The following is a 20,066-nucleotide window of genomic DNA, read 5'->3' as shown; positions in this document are numbered from 1 at the left end:
CGAATGCAGTGATAATTCCTAGTGTCATTAGTTTCTAGTCAATGTATAAGCACCTTTCTTGGGAATATTGCTTTAGTCTGTACAATGTATATCTCAATAGTAAACTGCTATGCTTTTAATGCTGACAAATAAACTGAAAGCCAAAAGGCAAGACATATCTGCTAACCTGCTATGCCAAGGCCCCCACTTGATTGGGCTGCCCTGTGCACGTCTGTCACAAAAAAAAAGAAGCTCATGCACCTTTTTGGGCAACATGCTTCACAAGATTTTTAAATTAGTGTTTTTCTGCGCGATTCTGTTGCACGACCACCGTGGTAAAATCACACTGCATTTGGGGTGCCAGTAAGAACAGTTGGCTCCCAAATACGCAGCGAGCAACTTTGCTGGAATTTGGAATCAGCGCCAGAATTGTGGAGATTCGAAATTGAAAAGTGTGAATGGGGTCTAAGATCAAAGGCTACAACAAGTTGGCTTGTTTATAAATTGCTGCCACCTTTATATTAAAGCTGTATTAAACCCAACATCTTCACGTTCCCCTATATTGAAGCACTATATATACTCTCTATATTAGTACCTTTAACATTTTGTGAATCTGCACTCTTAAAGAGCTATTCATATTTGGGTCCAGATGATGATATCACTCGCACATGCACAGTTATTTCTGCATTCATGGCACACTACCTGTGCCATGATTGCATAGAACGACGGGCCGTGATAGTGACTCCTGTGCGCATGCGTCATCGCAGCCCTGCTATTTAAGTGCCTGGAGAGCATAAACCTGGAAGGAAGACCAGGCGAAGATGGAAGCGTTGGGAGCAGTGACAGCTCAGCGGTGGAGAGCTTCATCTCAAAAGGTAAAGGCGGCCATACACAGTTCGAATTTCGAAAGAATTTTCTTTCGAAAATCATATCAAAGACATTTCGTACGAATTTCGCACAGTTAGTGGGTTGCAGCAACAGCCGATTTTCGTGCGGCAAAAATTTTTTGATAAATCCGACATGTTGGAAATTTTTTGAAAAACAAACGATTTTCTGATCAATGATGGGAGAATCGTGCAAAAAAAAATGCGCATTTGCAAGAAAAGAATATTCCCGGAGAGTAAGGAATATTCCCGGCAACATGAAGGTTTGGTCGGCCGAATTTCGAAAATCAATGGTGGCATCATCGGATCACAAAAAAATACGAACTTTCTGATTTTGAAAAGAAAATTTGTTCAATATTCGACCGTGTATGGCCTGATTTAGTCTGTGGTACATACAAGCACAATATGGCATAAACCACCTGGGGCCTGTATTTAAAAAAAAAAAAAAAAAAAAGTGCAGATTACTAATGCCAACGCAGGTGGTGCGTAAACCCACAGCTGTTCAGATTTCAAAGTGCAGGTATATACAGCTAGGGACATTACTGACTGTACTTGTATTTTAGGGGCTAGAGCCACAACGAAAAAGAAAAAAAAGACCTAGAAAGATGATCTCTGCTGGTTAGCATAGTACATCCCCTCCACCCCTCAAAATTTGTGGTAATTTCTGCTACAATGATCAGTTCCCAAAAAGCATTCATTCAGCGATTTCTAGGGTTTTCATCCAGCAGCTTGTTTTATCTTTGGGGACTTAAAGGGTCACTAAAGGAATTTTTTTTTTTTAGCTAAAAAGCTTCCTTTACCTTACTGCAGTCCTGGTTTCATGTCCTCATTGTTCGTTTTTGCTCTGATGTTGCTGTAATTCTGCTCTGTTGTGGACACTTCCTGATTGTCTGGCTCCTTATGAAAAAAGTCATGGGAGACTTTAGTTTCGTTTTCCTAGCCATGACTCTCTATGGCACTGTCCAGCACAGAGGCATGAAATAACATGCAAAGACTAATTAAGTTTCAGTTTCATTTTTGCATCTAGGAGGCACATTATATGATTGATTTTTATCTATTTTTAATCGTTTTTAAAAGGAATCAGTTACCTATTATGTCTCTATACCCTGTAAACAGTCATTTCAGCAAAAAAATGTTTTTCCTTTAGTGATCCTTTAACTATATCAGTTTTGAGTGGACTGATCCCATAATAGTTCAGCATGTTCTTTTATTAAATTACTAGAAAACTGTCAAATTCATCTTAGTGTTCCCAGGATGCTGTCTGCTAAAATCTTGCGAGTCTTTTTAATTATAGATAAAGAAATGACCCAAACAACTATGTCTAAAAGGTCACTGTTGCTTTTGTAAACTTAAAAAAAATATTCCGATTGGTAGAAATATTTAGCAAGATTCATGATATGACAATATATACTATTATTGGAATACGCAAAAAAAAAAAAACAAGTGCTATTTAATAAGTTACCTGCAGAAATTCTTAGTGGATAGCAGACCATTCCTTTAGGAAAATTGGCGTTTTAACTTGAGCTCATCGACAAGCAAGCAGTTTAAAGCAAAAATTATAACAAGTACCTCTTAGCTGAAGAAGCCATTGATTGCACTGTCTGGGTGATATTCACTAGGAACCAGCTCGTCAAAAACCTTGCCTCACCTTCCTTCGCAATAAACTATCAACCTCTCTGGATTTTATACACAGTGGCAAAGGATTAAAACACTGTTCAAGACAGACACTGTAACAAACTGAATCACATACTAATTGGGGCTCGTTCACACTTGCTGTTGTGGATGGAAACAGAAAAAAAAAAAAAAAATAGGCAATTGAGCCATGGTTTTACCGCCCTCCTTAAGGTGCAAACGCAGCTGGGTGGGGTTGTACATATGCCATGGTCGCAATGCTTTGCTTCATGGCAAAAATTATACCCCATTGTGTTCTGCAGCCAAAACCGTCGCCAAACAGGACTCATTCAAGAGAATGGGACTGCTTTACAACCACCCTGCAACTGCATGCAATGCACACAGTGGTGGCTTGGGCTTTTAGGGGTTAAAACAACTGCTGAGTAGGTGATCTATGGCCACCCAGCCATCTAAAAAGCAATCCATGGAACACTTTTTAGAGGGGTGAGAAGGGCTGCAGCAAATGTAAACAAGCCCTTAGTGATAGCACTTTATATTTAAAAGGGTAACTCCACTTTCCTTGGAAATAAAAATAGCAAATTAAAAAAATATAATATAGCATATACAAGGGGCGACTCAAGTCATATTGTAATTGAATGTTCTTAAAAATTACTTTTCCTTTTCAATCTGCAGTGCTGTAATTTTCTGTAAAATGCGATGCAATATGGCTACCTGGGGGTATTCTGTACACAGAATGTGTACAGAACTCCCTGCAGAAACATAATTTCCTGCTTGTGTGATTGGCTCGCTGATTTTCCTGCACCAAGTCTGCAACTAAGATGCAAGTTAGATTTTGAGCATCCCCTGCTACAGAAAATTAATTTTTTGGTGAGATACTCCCAATAGGAAATCACATCTAAAAGGGTGCAGACCCTGCAATTTTCCTCATTAGAGCCCAGCAGGTGCAGTAGCTGGTTGGTAATTAAGAAACCACTCCCATAAGATTAACTTTCCACATGGACACAGACAAACACACAAAATTTCTTCAGAACAACAAAAAGGTAGGATTTTTTTTTCTCAACAAAGGTTTTCGCTAAAAATTGTCTGCTGCACTGCTCAAGTTTCTTTAAAAACTACAGTTCTCTTTTAAGAAAACATAATGCAAACAAGTTTGCTTTTTGCCTTAAGAAAATAATGAAATTAAGTTTGCAGTCTAGGGATTGTTCGGACCTTCAGGAAAGGAAATACACTAGATTTATAAATCATCCCCCTTCCCATGTTCTTAATAAACTGATTCAGTGCTGTCCCAAAGGGATGACCTATTTACAGGAGTAACAGAATGGAGTTCAGCATACACAGACTATCCCGCATAGACCTGTGGCTGTAGTGGAGGAGGAAGACGGTCGTCCTCTACATTTTCGGAATCAATGGATGCCAAGGCTTGAGTGCTAGATTGTATGTTCAGTGGGTACTTCTCCACAATGTCCTGCACTTCACGAGTTACGTCATCTGTCCAGTCAATCAGATCCTTTTCCAACTTCTTGGCCTCTGTCACAATGCGCTCCTGTCTCTCAGACAGCTGTGAGAGCAAATCAAGGTTCCTGTGCATCTGTTTCACTCCTGGACATGTGTCTGTGTCCCAGATGTCAGAATCATGCTTTTTTGGAGAAGCTTGGCCAGACATGTACCTGCTGAACTCTTCTTCACTTAGGTTCAATGACTGGGCATCCAGCTTCTCAATAAATGCTATTGCACAGCACTGAAGGGGAGACATAACAAAAAATTTGAGTTATTTTTTTTTCGTAACAAAAAACTATAAATAAAACATTTTGGTCATACAGATTTACTATGCAAAGGCAGATACAATCCTATACTGCTAATTCTTCTCCCCATGCCCGACACAGTTACTTACTTAGATAATTACTCTATTGCAGATGCTTCATATACCTGCTCCTGATGAGCGGTTTAAAGCTGCGAAACGCGTCGAGATACTAGCAGTATTGTGTATCCAATTACACACCCATTGAGATATGTTTTCTACTATCTTTACAATTATAGGGAATACAAAGACCATAGATTGCGCAGATTTTATCTTGTATATCGTTTTTTTTCCCCCAACTATGAATATTGTGGACTCCCTCATTTTACCATGTGATTAATGCTCAAAATCATGTTTCTACTGGTTATTACCGGGTCAAGGAATAGGCACTACGTGGTTGGTGCCTTTCTCCGCATGTATAACTTATATGTGTAAACAGGTTTTTTATGTATCAATAAATTGTTTATTTTTCCACCATTGTATTCAATTTGTCACCACGAGCTTCATTTAAAGTCCCACCCCCTTTCTGCAACCTTGCTGTCTTGCAACTTTGCTCCCATTTTGTCTATACTGCTAATGTGTTGTGCAGTTTAACAGATTCGTCAAATTTGCAATAGAATAAAAATACATTCTGTCACACCGTATTTGCGCAGCGGTCTTACAAGCGCATTTTTTTGGAAAAAAATACACTTTTTTTAAATTAAAAAATAAGACAACAGTAAAGTTAGCCCAATTTTTTTTCTAATGCCCGGTACACACGATCCGATTATCGGACGATTGATTTTTTTTTTTGTATGCAAATCTTACATCGAATCTGATGAGTTTACTAAAGTCACGAAAATTCTCGTACGGCAGAATAAAAAAAAAATCGGAAGTGATGTCATGTGTTGTAATGCATTTGTATTGCATTTTCGAACGACAGCGGTACTGATTAAACGAAAATCATAGGATCTGGCATCGTACGAAAAAAAATTCCGTGCATGTCCGATAGTATAAAATCGGATGAACTGTCCTGATCGGCTCTCGGAAACTCTGTACCAACGATCCGATTATCGTACGATCGATTCGAAAGCGGCATTTTTCATGCGATTTTCGGATCGTGTGTAGGGGGGATTATTGTGAAATATAATGTTACACCGAGTAAATTGATACCCAACATATCATGTGTGGTTTGAACACGCTTTTCATATGCGGGCGCTACTCGCGTATGTGTTTGCTTTTGCACGCAAAATCATCAAGCGGGGAGCTTAAAAAAAAAAAATCTTATGAATTTAACTTTTTTTATTTTGACAGTGTCTTTAAAAAAAATCATAAAAATTGGTCACTTTCAGTACTATTACAAGGAATGTAAACATCCCTTGTAATAAAAAAAAAAGCATGACAGGACCTCTTAAATATGAGATCTGTTGTCAAAAAGACCTCAGATCTCATATTTACACAAAAATGCAATTAAAAAAAAAAAATGAAAAAAAAAAAAATGAAAAAAAAAAAAAATTCTCCTTTAACCACTTAAGACCCGGACCATTATGCAGGTAAAGGACCTGGCCCCTTTTTGTGATTCGGCACTGCGTCGCTTTAACTGACAATTGCGCGGTCGTGCGACGTGGCTCCCAAACAAAATTGGTGTCCTTTTTTTCCCCACAAATAGAGCTTTCTTTTGGTGGTATTTGATCACCTCTGCGGTTTTTATTTTTTGCGCTATAAACAAAAATAGAGCGATATTTTTAACTGTTTTTTTTACTTTTTGCTAGAATAAATATCTCCAAAAAATATATAAAAAAAACTTTTCCTCAGTTTAGGCCGATACGTATTGTTCTATATATTTTTGGTAAAAAAAAAAAAAAAAAATCGCAATAAGCATTTATTGATTGGTTTGCGCAAAAGTTAGAGCATTTACAAGATAGGGGATAGTTTTATGGCATTTTTATTAATTTTTTTTACTAGTAATGGCTGAGATCAGCGATTTTTTTTCGTGACTGCGACATTATGGCGGACACATCTGACACTTTTGACACATTTTTGGCACAATTGTCATTTTCACAGCGAAAAGTGCTATAAAAATGCACTGATTACTGTGAAAATTACAATGGCAGTGAAGGGATTAACCACTAGGGGGCGCTAAGGGGTTAAGTGTGCCTAAAGGAGTGATTCTTACTGTAGGGGGGGCGTGGCTGGACATGTGACATCACTGATCGTCGTTTCCCTATTACAGGGAACAAACGATCAGTGACAAGCCACAGAGAAGAACGGGGAAGGTGTGTTTACACTCGCCTCTCCCCATTCTTCAGCTCTTGTGACCCGATCGCAAGACAACGGCGTCGATCAGGTCCGCGGTTACGGAGCTTCGGACCGGGTCGCGAGCCCGCCGAGGGCAACGTACCTGTACGTGCCTGTGCCCAGCCGTGCCATTCTGCCGACGTATATCGGCATTAGGCGGTCCTTAAGTGGTTAAGAGCATTGGGCGGAAGCGACGACCTCCAATGCTATGGAGCCAAGCAGGGGCCACCTTCCCCTTACTCGGCATCCAGGCAGTGAGGGGAGCAGACACTATAGTCTCCGCTGCTACCGACCACTCCGGTAAGTAGCGGAGACGACCGGAAGTGCGACAGCAGGGGGGTGGTCATCTCTCCCGCCACTAATAAAACAGATGTCGCTGGGAATCCGCCATAGAGACCACTTTTATCTCAAAGAGAAACGCATGCAGTTACCGAAAATACCAGTGCCATGGCAGCTAGCTGCTGCAATCACAACGGTATTTAGCGTCAAAATACTGACGTAAGGTTTTCTGAAAGCGAAGTCTGAAGAAATCCCCCCAGAGCTGTAACCTAGACTTTAAGGATGCTGAATGTTAAACCACATTCTTCGCCATCCTGAAAAAATTCAAGAACAGACTGCATGTTAGGTTCTGTCTATCCCTGCTCTGTCACACAGGCTTTCAACTTGTTCCATACTTTTTTCTTTATCAGAAAAGATTTTATTAAGGTAAGTAATACATAATGAGCAATACATAATGCATAAATACATAATACATAATGAGCTGTTATGCTATGCTCAATGAGGCTGGGGTACCATCTATTTTGGCTGACATCTTTTTCGAATTGATCTGAATTAAGTTCATGATTCTTAATAGAACTGTCCAGACCTCCAAGTATGCTCCAAGAGCACATGTATCACATCAGTGACCACCACCTTACAGACACTGGTGAAAATAACTGAGGTACTTCCTGTATAGGAGGGGTTATATAGGGGAGGGCTTCCTCTTTAATTGATCTACCAGTGTCCATTCACCTATAGGTGGCATATAACCCAAATAGTTATTATTATTATAACCAGCTCTGTGTCCTGTGATGTACAATAAAGAAAAAAAAGTGCTGGGTGTGTTTGGGTCTGGTACAGGTATGAATTCAGGCAAAAATTCAGACCTGAATAAGTGAACAGACATGTAATGGACCCCAGCCTTAGGGATTATCTCACAAAAAATGAAATTCCTATTGTAAAGAAAAGCAGAAAAAAAAATTCTGGGGGCTCTTCTGTACATAAGTGCAAGTACTGAATGCCTCCAGGTCTCCACATTGCATTGACATTTTTGACAGTTTAAAAAAATTACAGCAGCTTCAGAATAAAATAGATTTATTTTTTTCAAATTAAAATATCAATGAACATATATAGTGTGGCACTCCTCAAGATAATTTCTTCTTTAATAGTCATTGTCTTGGGAGTGCTGCACTATTTATTGCCGTTGATATCCATTTTGAAGTTGTTATAAAAATCACTTCTTTGTACCAGCTTACTACCTACAGTTTAGTGAAGTTGGACTGCATGGATTGGCTTTTTGGATTAAATTACAAAATAGCTTGTATGGCAAATTTATATGCTCTATTATTTTTTTAGCCACTTGCTAACCGGGCCATAGCTAAATGATGGTTACAGCGCGGTCGGCTAGTTCTGAGAGGGTGTCCAGGGACGAACTTGCGCGCACCCGAAAGTGTCTGATCACCGGGTTCTCTGGATCCGACAGATCGGGGTGAAGGGCCGATGACAGAGGCCCTTTACCATGTGATCGCCCGTCCAATGACAGAATGATCACTTGTCAACAAACCAGCGCATGTCTGGTTGAGCTCTTTCCTCTACTTGATAGGTACAACGTGTGCCTCATACATGCAACATCAGTGCTCATCCTGACAGTGCTCTCTGCATGTTCGGTCTCTATTTGTGGCCAGGCTGTGAAAAAGTCTCACACATGTAGTATCGCTATATTCCGGAGTAGCTTGTGTAAAATAAAAAAGAAAATTATGCCTAGATTATGTGTTGGGGTTTTTGCTTCCAAAATTGGGTCATTTTGTGGGCATTTCTATTGTCCTGGTGCACCAGTGCCTCCAAAAGTGTAATAGGTAGTCAAAAAATTAGATATGTCATTTATGCTCCTAGAATATCTGACGATGCATTTTGGGCCTCTGTATGTGGTCTGGCTGTGAAAAAGTTTCACACATGTGGTATCATCAGGAGTAGCAGAGAATCGGTTTTGGGATGTAGTTGCAAGAATGCGTATGCCATGCGAGACAAATAACCTGTTAATATGACAATATTGTGATAAAAATATATATTTTGCAAAGAATTGTGGGTAAAAATTACAACTTCAAAAAACTTTCCATGCCTCTTAAATACCTTATAATGTCTACTTTGCAAAAAGGGGTACTTTGGGGGGCATTTGTACTTTCCTGGCTTGTTAGTGTTTCAAGAAATGCCTGTCAGTTTTTCATGCAGACCCGACTGGATGCTCCATGCACCTCTATGGATCAGCGGATGTCAGCTGTGACATGTCCACTGATATCCGCCGGATACCTAATCCGATCCTGTCCGTGAAATCCAGTTGGATGGAAACCCTATTTTCCATTGGTCTGGAGGATCAGATCGGATGAAAACAGACGGCAGTCTGTGTTCACCCGATCTCCCATAGAGGATAACGGGACTCTGAAAAGTCCGTCCCTGCACAGTGAGCGGAGACGGACCTGTCATCCGCCTGCTCAGCGGTAATCAACAGATCGATTTCCCACTGAGCAAAATGGAGTCCGTTGGGTGGAAAGCTCATGTGAAAGGACCCATAGGCCATCAGTATATCAGATGTGATACATTTTCAGTGATTGGCACTATAGATTATAGACTACATAACTTTCACACAGACCAAATAATATACACTGATTTTGGTTATTTTTACCAAAGATATGTAGCAGTATAAATTTTGGCGAAAATTTTCGGTCTTTTTTTTTTAATTTATAGCACAGAAAATAAAAAACCCAGTGGTGATTAAATACCACCAAAAGAAACCTCTATTTGTGTGAAAAAAGGACAAAAATGTCATGTGGGTACAGTGTTGCATGAATGAATGAGTAATTGGCCTGTTTAGGAAGGGGGTATAAGTGCCCAGTGGGCAAGTGGTTAAAAAAAAAAAATGGAATTTATGGTGTGTGTGGACGTCTTTAAAGCGGGGGTTCACCCTATAAAAAAAAAAAAAAACTTTTTTTTTTTCTTCTGGCATAAAATTCGGGGAATGGGCGTTCCAATCCAGACGGAAGGTGATTGACGGCCGGCTCTGGCGCGTCACGCTTCTCCGGAAATAGCCAAAATAGGCTTGGCTCTTCACGGCGCCTGCGCATAGTCTGTGCGCAGGCGCCGTGAAGAGCCGAGACCTACTCCGGCTGTCTTCGGGGAGCGTGACGTGCCAGAGCCGGCCGTCAATCACCCTCCATCTTAAAAGGAACGCCCATTCCCCGCGGGCAGTCTGAATCTTCTATGTACGATATAACAGTGAGTACGGGGATAAAAAAATTAAGACAGGCATACTGTAGCTCGCGCTACTATGCCGAATTTTATGCTAAAAAGTTGTTCTGCAGGGTGAAACACCGCTTTAAATAAAATCATGTGAACAGAGCATAAGAGGGCATCAGAAAGACCACTATACTACTCACCAGGTTTGTGAAATAGTATCCATCTTCCCCAGTCATCAGCCGACTAGGATTGCAGAATCTAGTGATATACTGAATATTTGACTGTAGACGTGGTGGGTTCGCCTTTAGCACAATGTAGATTAGAGTAGGGAGGAAGTCATCAGCAGAAGCAGGTTCATTCTTTGTGGTTCTAATTGCATTAAAGATTTGTTTACTGCATCCAGTAATGCAGGCAAGCTTGTCCCGTGGAATCCGCTTTGAATCCATTTCTATAATATCTGAAGGAGATTAAAGAAACCAATTCCTATTTATAGTTTCCTAAATGCAACATAAAAATAAAAACACACTATATCAACTGGTCTAACAATGTCAGGACTCCTACCATATTTTCAATTATAAAGAAAACACAATACCAAACGACTCTCTATGATTCAAATCCACAATGCTAGCACCTTCTTAAACAGCTTGAGTCTTCTGGTAAACTGCTAATGGTGCTGTTCTCATCTCTGCAGGTCCAGTGCCCTTGGCTATATAAACACATATCTCATTTTCATCATTATTCACCGTTATTGAGCTTGTCCTTTAGGAATTCTACCCAACCAACGAATGCAGTGATACATTCAATACTAACCTCTTTCCCATTACTGCCGTCTCCACTATGTGGACCTGTCCAGCATGTCGCTGACCCATTCATTTCTATAGGCAAGTCATATTCCAGCCATTCTGCAACACAATCACCCTTGTAACCTGACCCTGAGACAGTTTATGAATATTCATTTAATTACTAACCTGTTATAGCTTTTACAACCATATCTGACACTTCAGGAATTTCTTCATTGACTGGAACACACAGCATCTCAAGAGTGACCCAATGTAAGGCCCTGAGGAATAGAGCAAGAAAGCATCAATTTAAGTACAAATGGCACTTCGTTTTGCTTCCTGGCAGGTTGTACAACTATTTCCATGAACCTCCAAATGGAAAGACATGATTTACAGTATCTTCCCAGGGTAGACTAGAGCAGGCTATCTTATCAATGAGTTGTTAAAGACAATTTACAGTGGATTTGGTTATATTTTAATATATAAAATGTTACTGTAAATAGTTTTATGTTTGCCATGTATACATATGAAGCTCACATTTACTCACTGTGTCTTTAGGGCCCCTTTCACACAAATGGACTGATCTGGCACGCCTGTCACTTTTTTAGGCGGACCCAATCAGACCATCCATTGACCTTTATGGAGCGGCAGATGTAAACGGACATGTGTCTGCTTACACCTGTCAACCTTCGATACTAGCTGGCAAAAACAGATGGATAGGGGATCTGCTTCCCATCCATCTGGCGAATAAACAGACTAGTGGTCCATTATCAGCAGACCACAGATAGAGGTAAGCGAGCTGTGTTCGTTCTGCATAAGCTGAGCAGGCACGGACCTATCATCCGCCTGCTCAGTGGGGATCAGCGGGCGGATCCACAGGCGGAGTTCGCAATTCTGAAAGAGCCCTTACTTCCCAGCAAACGCAGGAACCAAGGCATTTTCATGTATTAAATGTCTATTTGTATGAAAAAAAAAAGGCTTGTATACACAAACAAATTAAAACAAAAGTTCACAGTCTTAATACAAAAATAAACTGAATTATTTCCAGCACTGTGTGAATAGGCCACAGCCAGCTTTGTGACCAGCACTGGGGCACATAAGAATATCCCAATTGGTTTCTTGAAATCTTTTACCAATCTGCAAATGGATTGAACACTGCATCTCTATATCCACACAAAATGGATTTCTTGATATCTTCTCACCTGATTCTCTTTTGCACAGCTAAATCTTTCTTCTCATCGTCTGTGGTTTCTGGACAGAACACATGCTTGTATAAGCGTGTCATGATAAACTTCTCAATTTGGTCCATGGCTTCCTCCACTTTAATAGGCGGCACTATTTTAAAAAATAATAAGAACAATGAGGAAAACTTCACAAAAACAATAACGCCACTACAAGTCTAAAGCCAAAAACCAAGAACTTTGTAAAAACAAAACAAAAAAGGATCTCACACACATCGTACAGAAAAAGATATACATATATACTGTATATCTACATCTCTTTGACTGTATGCAAAGTGAAGAAAGACTGTATGCACTGTCTTCAGTTGGAAGTGTATAGGATAATATACATGCAGATTATTAGCCGATTTTCAACATATAACTATCCTATTAGATTAGAAAATTTTAATACTACTAATTTCAGCCATAGGAAGAAGCAAGGGAGGCCGTCTATCTATATGGTTTGTGCATGCAGAGATCAGGGAACATCTTTGGCAACTGTGCTACACAAGATAAACATGCAGCCAAAAATGTTTGCTGAAATAGTACTTGCCAGCATCAAAACCTTTGCTGATATCAGGCCACAGCCACACTAATTCCTCAACTCAATTGCCAACAAAACACGTGACTAGGAACGAATATATACTGTATATTACATAGCCGTCACACTTCTTCTGGCAAATCGGTTCATTCCTTGACCACATGAAGACCAGCATGTTAAAGTATAACTAAAGGCAACACTTGTCAGGTATTCATTGCTGTATATTTCCCTGGGACACTGTTGCTGGCTTACACTGGTCTGGTGACACTATGACTGCTGTGACGGTTGATCAGGAACACTGTGGCTGGCTGTACTGGTCAGAAAACATTGTGGCACCGCCCCCTGTGATGTCTCCGACTGGTACAAGCTGGGTCTGTGACATCACATGGGACAGTGCCACCAGGTAAGGTGACCAGCTGGCCCTGCCACTTAGCTATTTAGGAACTGCCACACAGTGGAGCAGGCAGACGGCACAGGCCTTCGGTGCAAGCAGAGTTTTTTTTTTTCAGAGGGCGGTGGCGGCAGGCATCAGGATCGACTATGGATCTACAACGGAGGACATTAGTTTTTTATTTTTAATAAAGGAATTGTCAAAAACAATGTCTTTCTTTTTGACACTTTTTTGGTAAATGAGTAGGGACTCTGACAGTGTTCTGTGCCCTGATTGGGCAAAGCCTTCATGGCTTCAGCCAATCAGGACTTCAAATTCACTGTGAGGTCACCAGATTGCCCTGCCTCTTAGCCATTTAAGAACTGTCAGGCGGCAGAAGCCCGCAACAGGTGCAGAGTTTTTTTTGGGTCAGCGGCGTTAATTGTGATTGACGCTAGATCTACCCTGGTTTTGTTTTTTTAATAAAGGAATTGTCAAAAACGGTCTGCGTTTTTATTTCTTTTTGTCACTTTTTTGGTGAATAAGTAGGGGTACAATGTTCTCCGTACTCAATCACACAGGGGAGGGGTCTGGGATGTGGGATCCCCTTGTTAAGGAGGCTTCCAGATTCTGATAAGCTCCCTTGCCCGCAAACCCAACAACCACCGGCCAAGGGTTGTGGGGAAGAGGCCCCAAAGCACCCCCCCATGTTGAGGGCATGTGGCCCTGTATGGTTTAGGAGGGGTGCTCACTTATCCCCCACCTTTCCTGGTCTGCCAACGTTGCATGCTCGGATAAGGGTCTGGTATGGATTTTGGGGGGACCCCAGGCCATTTTTTTAGTAAATAAAAAATTGGCACGGGGTTCCCCTTGAAAGCTGTACCAGACCTGAAATATGAATGGGGGGAGGGGGGGCACGCTGTTTTTTTTTTTCAGATTGAATTTGTGTTCAAAGCTGATCCGATGTGCGATTCAGATGCATTACCATAGAAGGCAATGTGTCTGGAATTTGCATCTGAACCGCACCAAAGTGCTCAGAAAACACACAGGACTCTAAAAATTTGCAACAAATTTTCATTGCCATTGCACCGCATATACGTGAACTGGCTCCATAGAAAGCCAGTTTGATTGACATGTCACACGAATCGGATGTGGTTCAAAACGCATTCAATTTGCATATATGTGAATGAACCCTAAGGCTGCATTCACACCTAGGCATAGGCAATAGCGGCGTTTTCCGGCGTTTTTTTCCGGCGTTTTTTTTCGCGCGTATTCATGCTAATATGCGCGTTTGCATACAGCGTTGTCCGACGTTTTTGTACTTAGACGTTTTTTTTTTTAGCCAATAGGAAAAACTATCATCTTTTCATCACTTATTGCTATGTTGGTAGATTTTTTTAATCTTCTGCATGGGCGACAAGTTCTATTGACAAAACGCCCGTAGCAAAAGCTTGTTGTCGCGCAATACGCGCGTATCTGGCGTTTTACATTGATTTCAATGGAAAACCAAAAACGCTCAAATACGCGCATATCGCGCGTATTGCGCGACAAAAAAGGGTCCGGAACTTCTTTTGACTACAGGCGATGCGCGTCAGGCGCATCAGCGTGCAGATGTGAACCATCCCCATTGACTTTCATTGCTTTTCGTCCCTCTGGCGTTTGTTCGCGTCGCGCTACATGCGACAAAACGCGAAGGTGTGAATGGGGTCTTATGCATAGAATGCATTAAGGTAAAAAATCTTGAGCCTTTAGAACCACTTTAATTCTCCGTTACACACAGCCCAACCACTTTATGCCCTCCTGTTAATTTCAAACCATCACTAACAAATAAATAAACATCTAATGTATTTTTAATTTTAGTAATTAAAGCTTTATATGTTATTATTCAATACTAGTGAGTATTTTCACACCTTTTTTATTTATGCAAGAAGATAAATCACTATAATGTAGTAATATTTCAGTTACTTTAGCCATTTTCATAGTAAGGATGTAGAATCTTACCTTCAAAATTCATCCTAAAATCCCTATATAGAAATGTTGTTTTAACATGAAAAAATCCAACAAATATCAACATCATGTTTGACCTTTTATAAATATGAAGATGCTAAGGAAATGTAAGTGATGTTAAGCGAGTTTAATAAAAGACCACGGATGAGTTCTTGCTGGAAAGAAATATTTTAAGCAACAGACAGCATGGTGATGGGGTGGGTATTACTGCGCTTACCACAAGAGTGGGGGGGAAGGGAAAAGGAAGGGGTACAGCTGCTGCACTAAATAGTGTATCAAACCAGGAACAAATGAAGAATAAAAGGGTAGTGCTGCGCTGTGAATAGGGAGTGGGATAACGTGCAGAGGAAGTGTAGCCAATCCTTATATATGGAAAAAATAGTCTGGCTACTAATCATGAGTAGCAATAATAAAAAATGATACTGGTATACCATACAAATAAATATCATCAAAATAAACGTGCTACAATGCAGCCAAAGCTAGCTGAAGAAATGTGAAATACAGAGTGACAGTGCTGGTGTCATATAGTGAAATAAATAATAACAAACGTACTGATACACAACTCCTGAAGAAGTTACGAGAAGTGACGAATATGCGTAAGAGTATTACATAGAGTCCACCAAGAGGTACCGGAGGTGACATTGGCGAACGCCCTGTTTTTATATGCCTGTTTTTATCACAACAATGTGAGTACCTAGTATATTATTTTGTTTGAATAAACCCAATTTTAAAACGATACTGCACTATTGGCACTTTCAGCTCCCTGGGTGCGAGTCACTGTCACTGTTTGGACGTGACTACCGAGAGGGATCTATATTTATTTTATTTATTTTTTCCAATTACAGTCCATTTTGATGACACCTTATGTGGATAAGACCAGAAAAGTGTACCTGGGTTTTTATGCTGTTACCTTACAGCAGTAAGGTAAGGGGACATCCTCACTTACTCTGAAGAAAACACCGGAAATCAACCCCTTTTGTCACGTCACTAGACCAGCACTTTTATTTTGGATTTTGCCTGCTGCTATGTTTATAGTTATCTGCTGCATGGACATTTAACCTAGTTTATTACAGTCACTCGTGTGCTTTGCACGCTGTACACTTTATTGTGTATCAGTACGTTTGTTATTATTTATTTCACTATATGACACCAGCACTGTCACATGACACATAAGGTGTCATCAAAATGGACTGTAATTGGAAAAAATAAATAAAATAAATATAGATCCCTCTCGGTAGTCACGTCCAAACAGTGACAGTGACTCGCTCCCAGGGAGCTGAAAGTGCCAATAGTGCAGTATCGTTTTAAAATTGGGTTTATTCAAACAAAATAATATACTAGGTACTCACATTGTTGTGATAAAAACAGGCATATAAAAACAGGGCGTTCGCCAACGTCACCTCCGGTACCTCTTGGTGGACTCTATGTAATACTCTTACGCATATTCGTCACTTCTCGTAACTTCTTCAGGAGTTGTGTATCAGTACGTTTGTTATTATTTATTTCACTATATGACACCAGCACTGTCACTCTGTATTTCACATTTCTTCAGCTATCTTTGGCTGCATTGTAGCACGTTTATTTTGATGATATTTATTTGTATGGTATACCAGTATCATTTTTTATTATTGCTACTCATGATTAGTAGCCAGACTATATTTTCCATTTTTTCCATATATAAGGATTGGCTACACTTCCTCTGCACGTTATCCCACTCCCTATTCACAGCGCAGCACTACCCCTTTATTCAACAGACAGCATGGATTCATGAAAGACAAAAGTCAGACAAATCTGATTTCTTTTTATGAGGCGGCAAGTAAAACCTTAGACAGAGGCGTGGCGGTGGACGCGGTATACTTGGATTTTTCAAAAGCGTTTGACACAGTTCCCCACAAACGGCTCATGTGTAAGGTAAAGTCTACAGGCTTGAAAAGACCAGTTTGTAAATGGATAGAAAACTGTTTAAAACACCAAATTCAGAGTGGTGGGTATTAATTGTTGCCATGAATGGTCTAAGGCGTACCCCAAAGTTTAGTGCTGGGACCCTTACTTTAAAATATCTTTATAAATGATGGTAAAAGTACCATTTCAGTCTTTGCAGATGACACTAAACTATTAACGTCCTCACAGGATGTCTCCAACTTACAAGTCGACCTCAATGCACTGTCTCGCAATAAGCCTATATTGATTTATTTGCGCAAAAGTTATAGCGCATACAAAATAAGGGATACATTTATGGCATTTTAATTATTACTTTTATTTTTTTACTAGTAATGGCAGGGATCTGCGATTTTTATTGTGACTCTGACATTGCGGCGGACACATTTAAAACTATTTTGGGACCATTCAAATTTATACAGCGATCAGTGCTATAAAAATACACTGATCGCTGTATAAATGCAAGGGGTTAACACTAGGGGGCGAGCAAGGGGTTAAATGTGTATCCTAGGGAGTGATTCTAACTGTAAGGGGAGGGGACTCACAAGGGGAGGAGACCGATCTGTGTTCCTCTGTACTGGGAACACACGGATCGGTCTCCTCTCCTCTGACAGGGCGTGGATCGGTGTGTTTACATAGACCGATCCACATCCTTGGCTGTGTTACCGGCAATCGCGGTTGCCCGACGAACACGGCCGCCTGGCACGCGCAGCGGCTCCCGAGCGGCACGGCGGGCACCCTAGATGGCAGGGAAGCCCAGGACGTCATCTGACGCCCGCCCAGGACGGGAGATTCCTTCTGCGGACGTCATATTTCTATAGCTGGGATGGGAAGTGGTTACGGGCCAGTTCACGCCACAAAAACGCACTCTAGATCTGTTCCGGATGCGTTTCTGCATGCATGTTTTTAACACGCATGTGTTTGATACGTTTTCGGATGCATTCCAGGTGCTTTTTCTTCTTTCCCCCCTTTTTTTTTTTACTATACTAGGGTCCAGTGCATTTTTGATGCGTTCCATTGTGTTTTGATACGTTTTACTGTGTTCCAGTACAGTCCAGGAAAAATGCAGCATGTTCTACTTTTTTTTCTGGAACCGAAAAGTCCTGGATTTGACTGCACTGGAGTGAATTGAACTGATTAAACTATGCCATTGGAAACCATATAACCCTTTCATGCGCTTTTGATGCAGAACAAAAAACGTACTGGACTGCATGCGGTGTGAACTGGCCCTAAATTCGATTTAAAATGTTTATTTTTAATTTTTATTGATTTATTTTAATAAAATGCTTTTGGAGTAAAAATCTATTTATTTAAAGATTGTTTTCCATTTAAGATACAGTAAAAATTTAGTTTATTCAGCATGAAATGGAGCTTAGTTATGAAGCAGGAGGCTGTATATTCTGCAATATTTACATTTTCGGTAAACCCATTCAATGAATACAAGCTCTGCAAGCTGAGATAACATGAATTGCGTTGATGCATTCACACAATTTCTAACTACCAGCAAGAATGAGTCCTTACATTTAAAGAGCACCTGTCATTTCAGAGCCATCATGGCAGCGCCTGTTAGAGGGCATCCACTCACCTGCTGACACCACGTCTCTCACCTTGTTGTGTCACTGCTGCATCACCAGCTGTTCCATTAAAGTGAATGGGATTGTCGTGAGTAAACAGCGGGTCAGAGGAGGAGCTGCTGAGGGACAGAGATGACAGGCGCTCTTTAAAAAATATGATTTAAATCGTGGTTTAAATAGACTTGATTTAAATAAAATCCACCCTGGGTTTAATGTTGATACATGTAAAGTTATGCACTTAGGGGCTAAGAATATGCATGCATCATACATAATAGGGGGGAGTACAAATTGGGAATTAATGGTGGAGAAGGATCTGGGGGCTCTGGTAGATTGTAAGCTTAATAATAGGATGCAATGCCAAGCTGCGGTTTCCAAAGCGAGCAAAGTCCTTTCTTGGATTAAGAGGTATGGACAGCAGAGAGAGAGATATCATTTTGCCCCTGTACAAATCATTAGTAAGACCTCATCTGGATAATGCAGTTCAGTTTTTGGCGCCAGTTCTCAAAAAAAATATCGGGGAACTGGAGAAAGTGCAGAGAAGAACAACCAAACTGATAAGAGGCATGGAGCAGCTCAGCTATGAGGAAAGATTAGAGGAACTGAATTTATTCTCTCTTGAGAAGGGAATATAAGTGGTCCAATATTGTGAACTTGGTGTTGAGTTATTCACTTTAACCACTTCAGCCCCGGAAGATTTGGCTGCTCAATGAGCGGGCCATTTTTTGTGATACGGCACTGCGTCACTTTAACTGAATTGTGCGGTCGTGCGATGTTGTACCCAAACAAAATTGACGTCCTTTTTTTCCCCCACAAATAAAGCTTTCTTTTGGTGGTATTTGATCACCTCTGCGGTTTCTATTTCATGGCGTTTTTTTTTTACTAGTAATGGCGTGATCTGCGATTTTTTGCGGTATTGCAATGGACATTTGACACATTTTTTTCGGACCATTGACATTTACAGAGCGATCAGTGCTCTAAATATGCACTAATTACTATGTAAATGTCAATGCCGGGGAAGGGGTTAAAACTAGGGGGCGATCAAGGGGTTAACTGTGTTCCTTATTGTGTGCAACAACTGTGGGTGGTGGGACTACGAAATTGGACAGAGCGTGGTTTCTACTTTGTAGAAACACAAGCTCTGTCATCTCTCCTCAGACAGCATGGGGATTTGTGTGTTTACACACAAAAACCCCCGTGCTGACGCTCGTGCATGAGATCACAAGCGGGTCCCGACTGTGCAGTGGGCGTGAGCGCCTTCTGGTGGCTCTCCTGGACGAAGAGATTATATATAATTATATATATATATATATATATATATATATATATATATATATATATATATATATATATATATATGATTTTACCCAGGAGAGCAATTCTGCCACAATATATCTGCGTAAGCCGGTCAGGAACCGGTTAAGGTCATCACAGAGGACAAAGAGGCACTCTTTACGTCTGGAGGAAAAGAGATCTCCTTTACAAATACAGAAAAGTTTCTTCACAGTTAAAGCTGAGAAAATGCGGAATAGACTCCCTCAACAGCCGGTTCTGGCCAGCTCAGTAAGCTTAGTAGATTGC

At 40.6% G+C, this 20,066-nt stretch overlaps 1 protein-coding gene across 3 annotated transcripts in view; it reads right to left on the bottom strand.

Annotated features, from left to right (window-relative positions):
- Positions 1–3,206: 3,206 nt before the first annotated feature.
- Positions 3,207–20,066, bottom strand: part of RABGEF1 (RAB guanine nucleotide exchange factor 1) — a 54,900-nt gene continuing 38,040 nt past the window's right edge. For all 3 annotated transcript variants that reach the window (XM_040338496.1, XM_040338497.1, XM_040338495.1), the window contains 4 exons: positions 12,041–12,173; positions 11,028–11,119; positions 10,260–10,516; positions 3,207–4,233 (listed from right to left, as the gene is read on the bottom strand). In XM_040338496.1, coding sequence (XP_040194430.1) covers positions 3,835–4,233; positions 10,260–10,516; positions 11,028–11,119; positions 12,041–12,173 — 881 coding nt within the window. In that variant the 3' untranslated portion in view covers positions 3,207–3,834. The remainder of the gene's footprint in view (positions 4,234–10,259; positions 10,517–11,027; positions 11,120–12,040; positions 12,174–20,066) is intronic.

The sequence above is a fragment of the Rana temporaria genome, chromosome 2 (assembly GCF_905171775.1).
Source record: "Rana temporaria chromosome 2, aRanTem1.1, whole genome shotgun sequence".
Taxonomy (NCBI): domain Eukaryota; kingdom Metazoa; phylum Chordata; class Amphibia; order Anura; family Ranidae; genus Rana; species Rana temporaria.
This window is presented reverse-complemented; position numbering and strand designations above follow the sequence as displayed.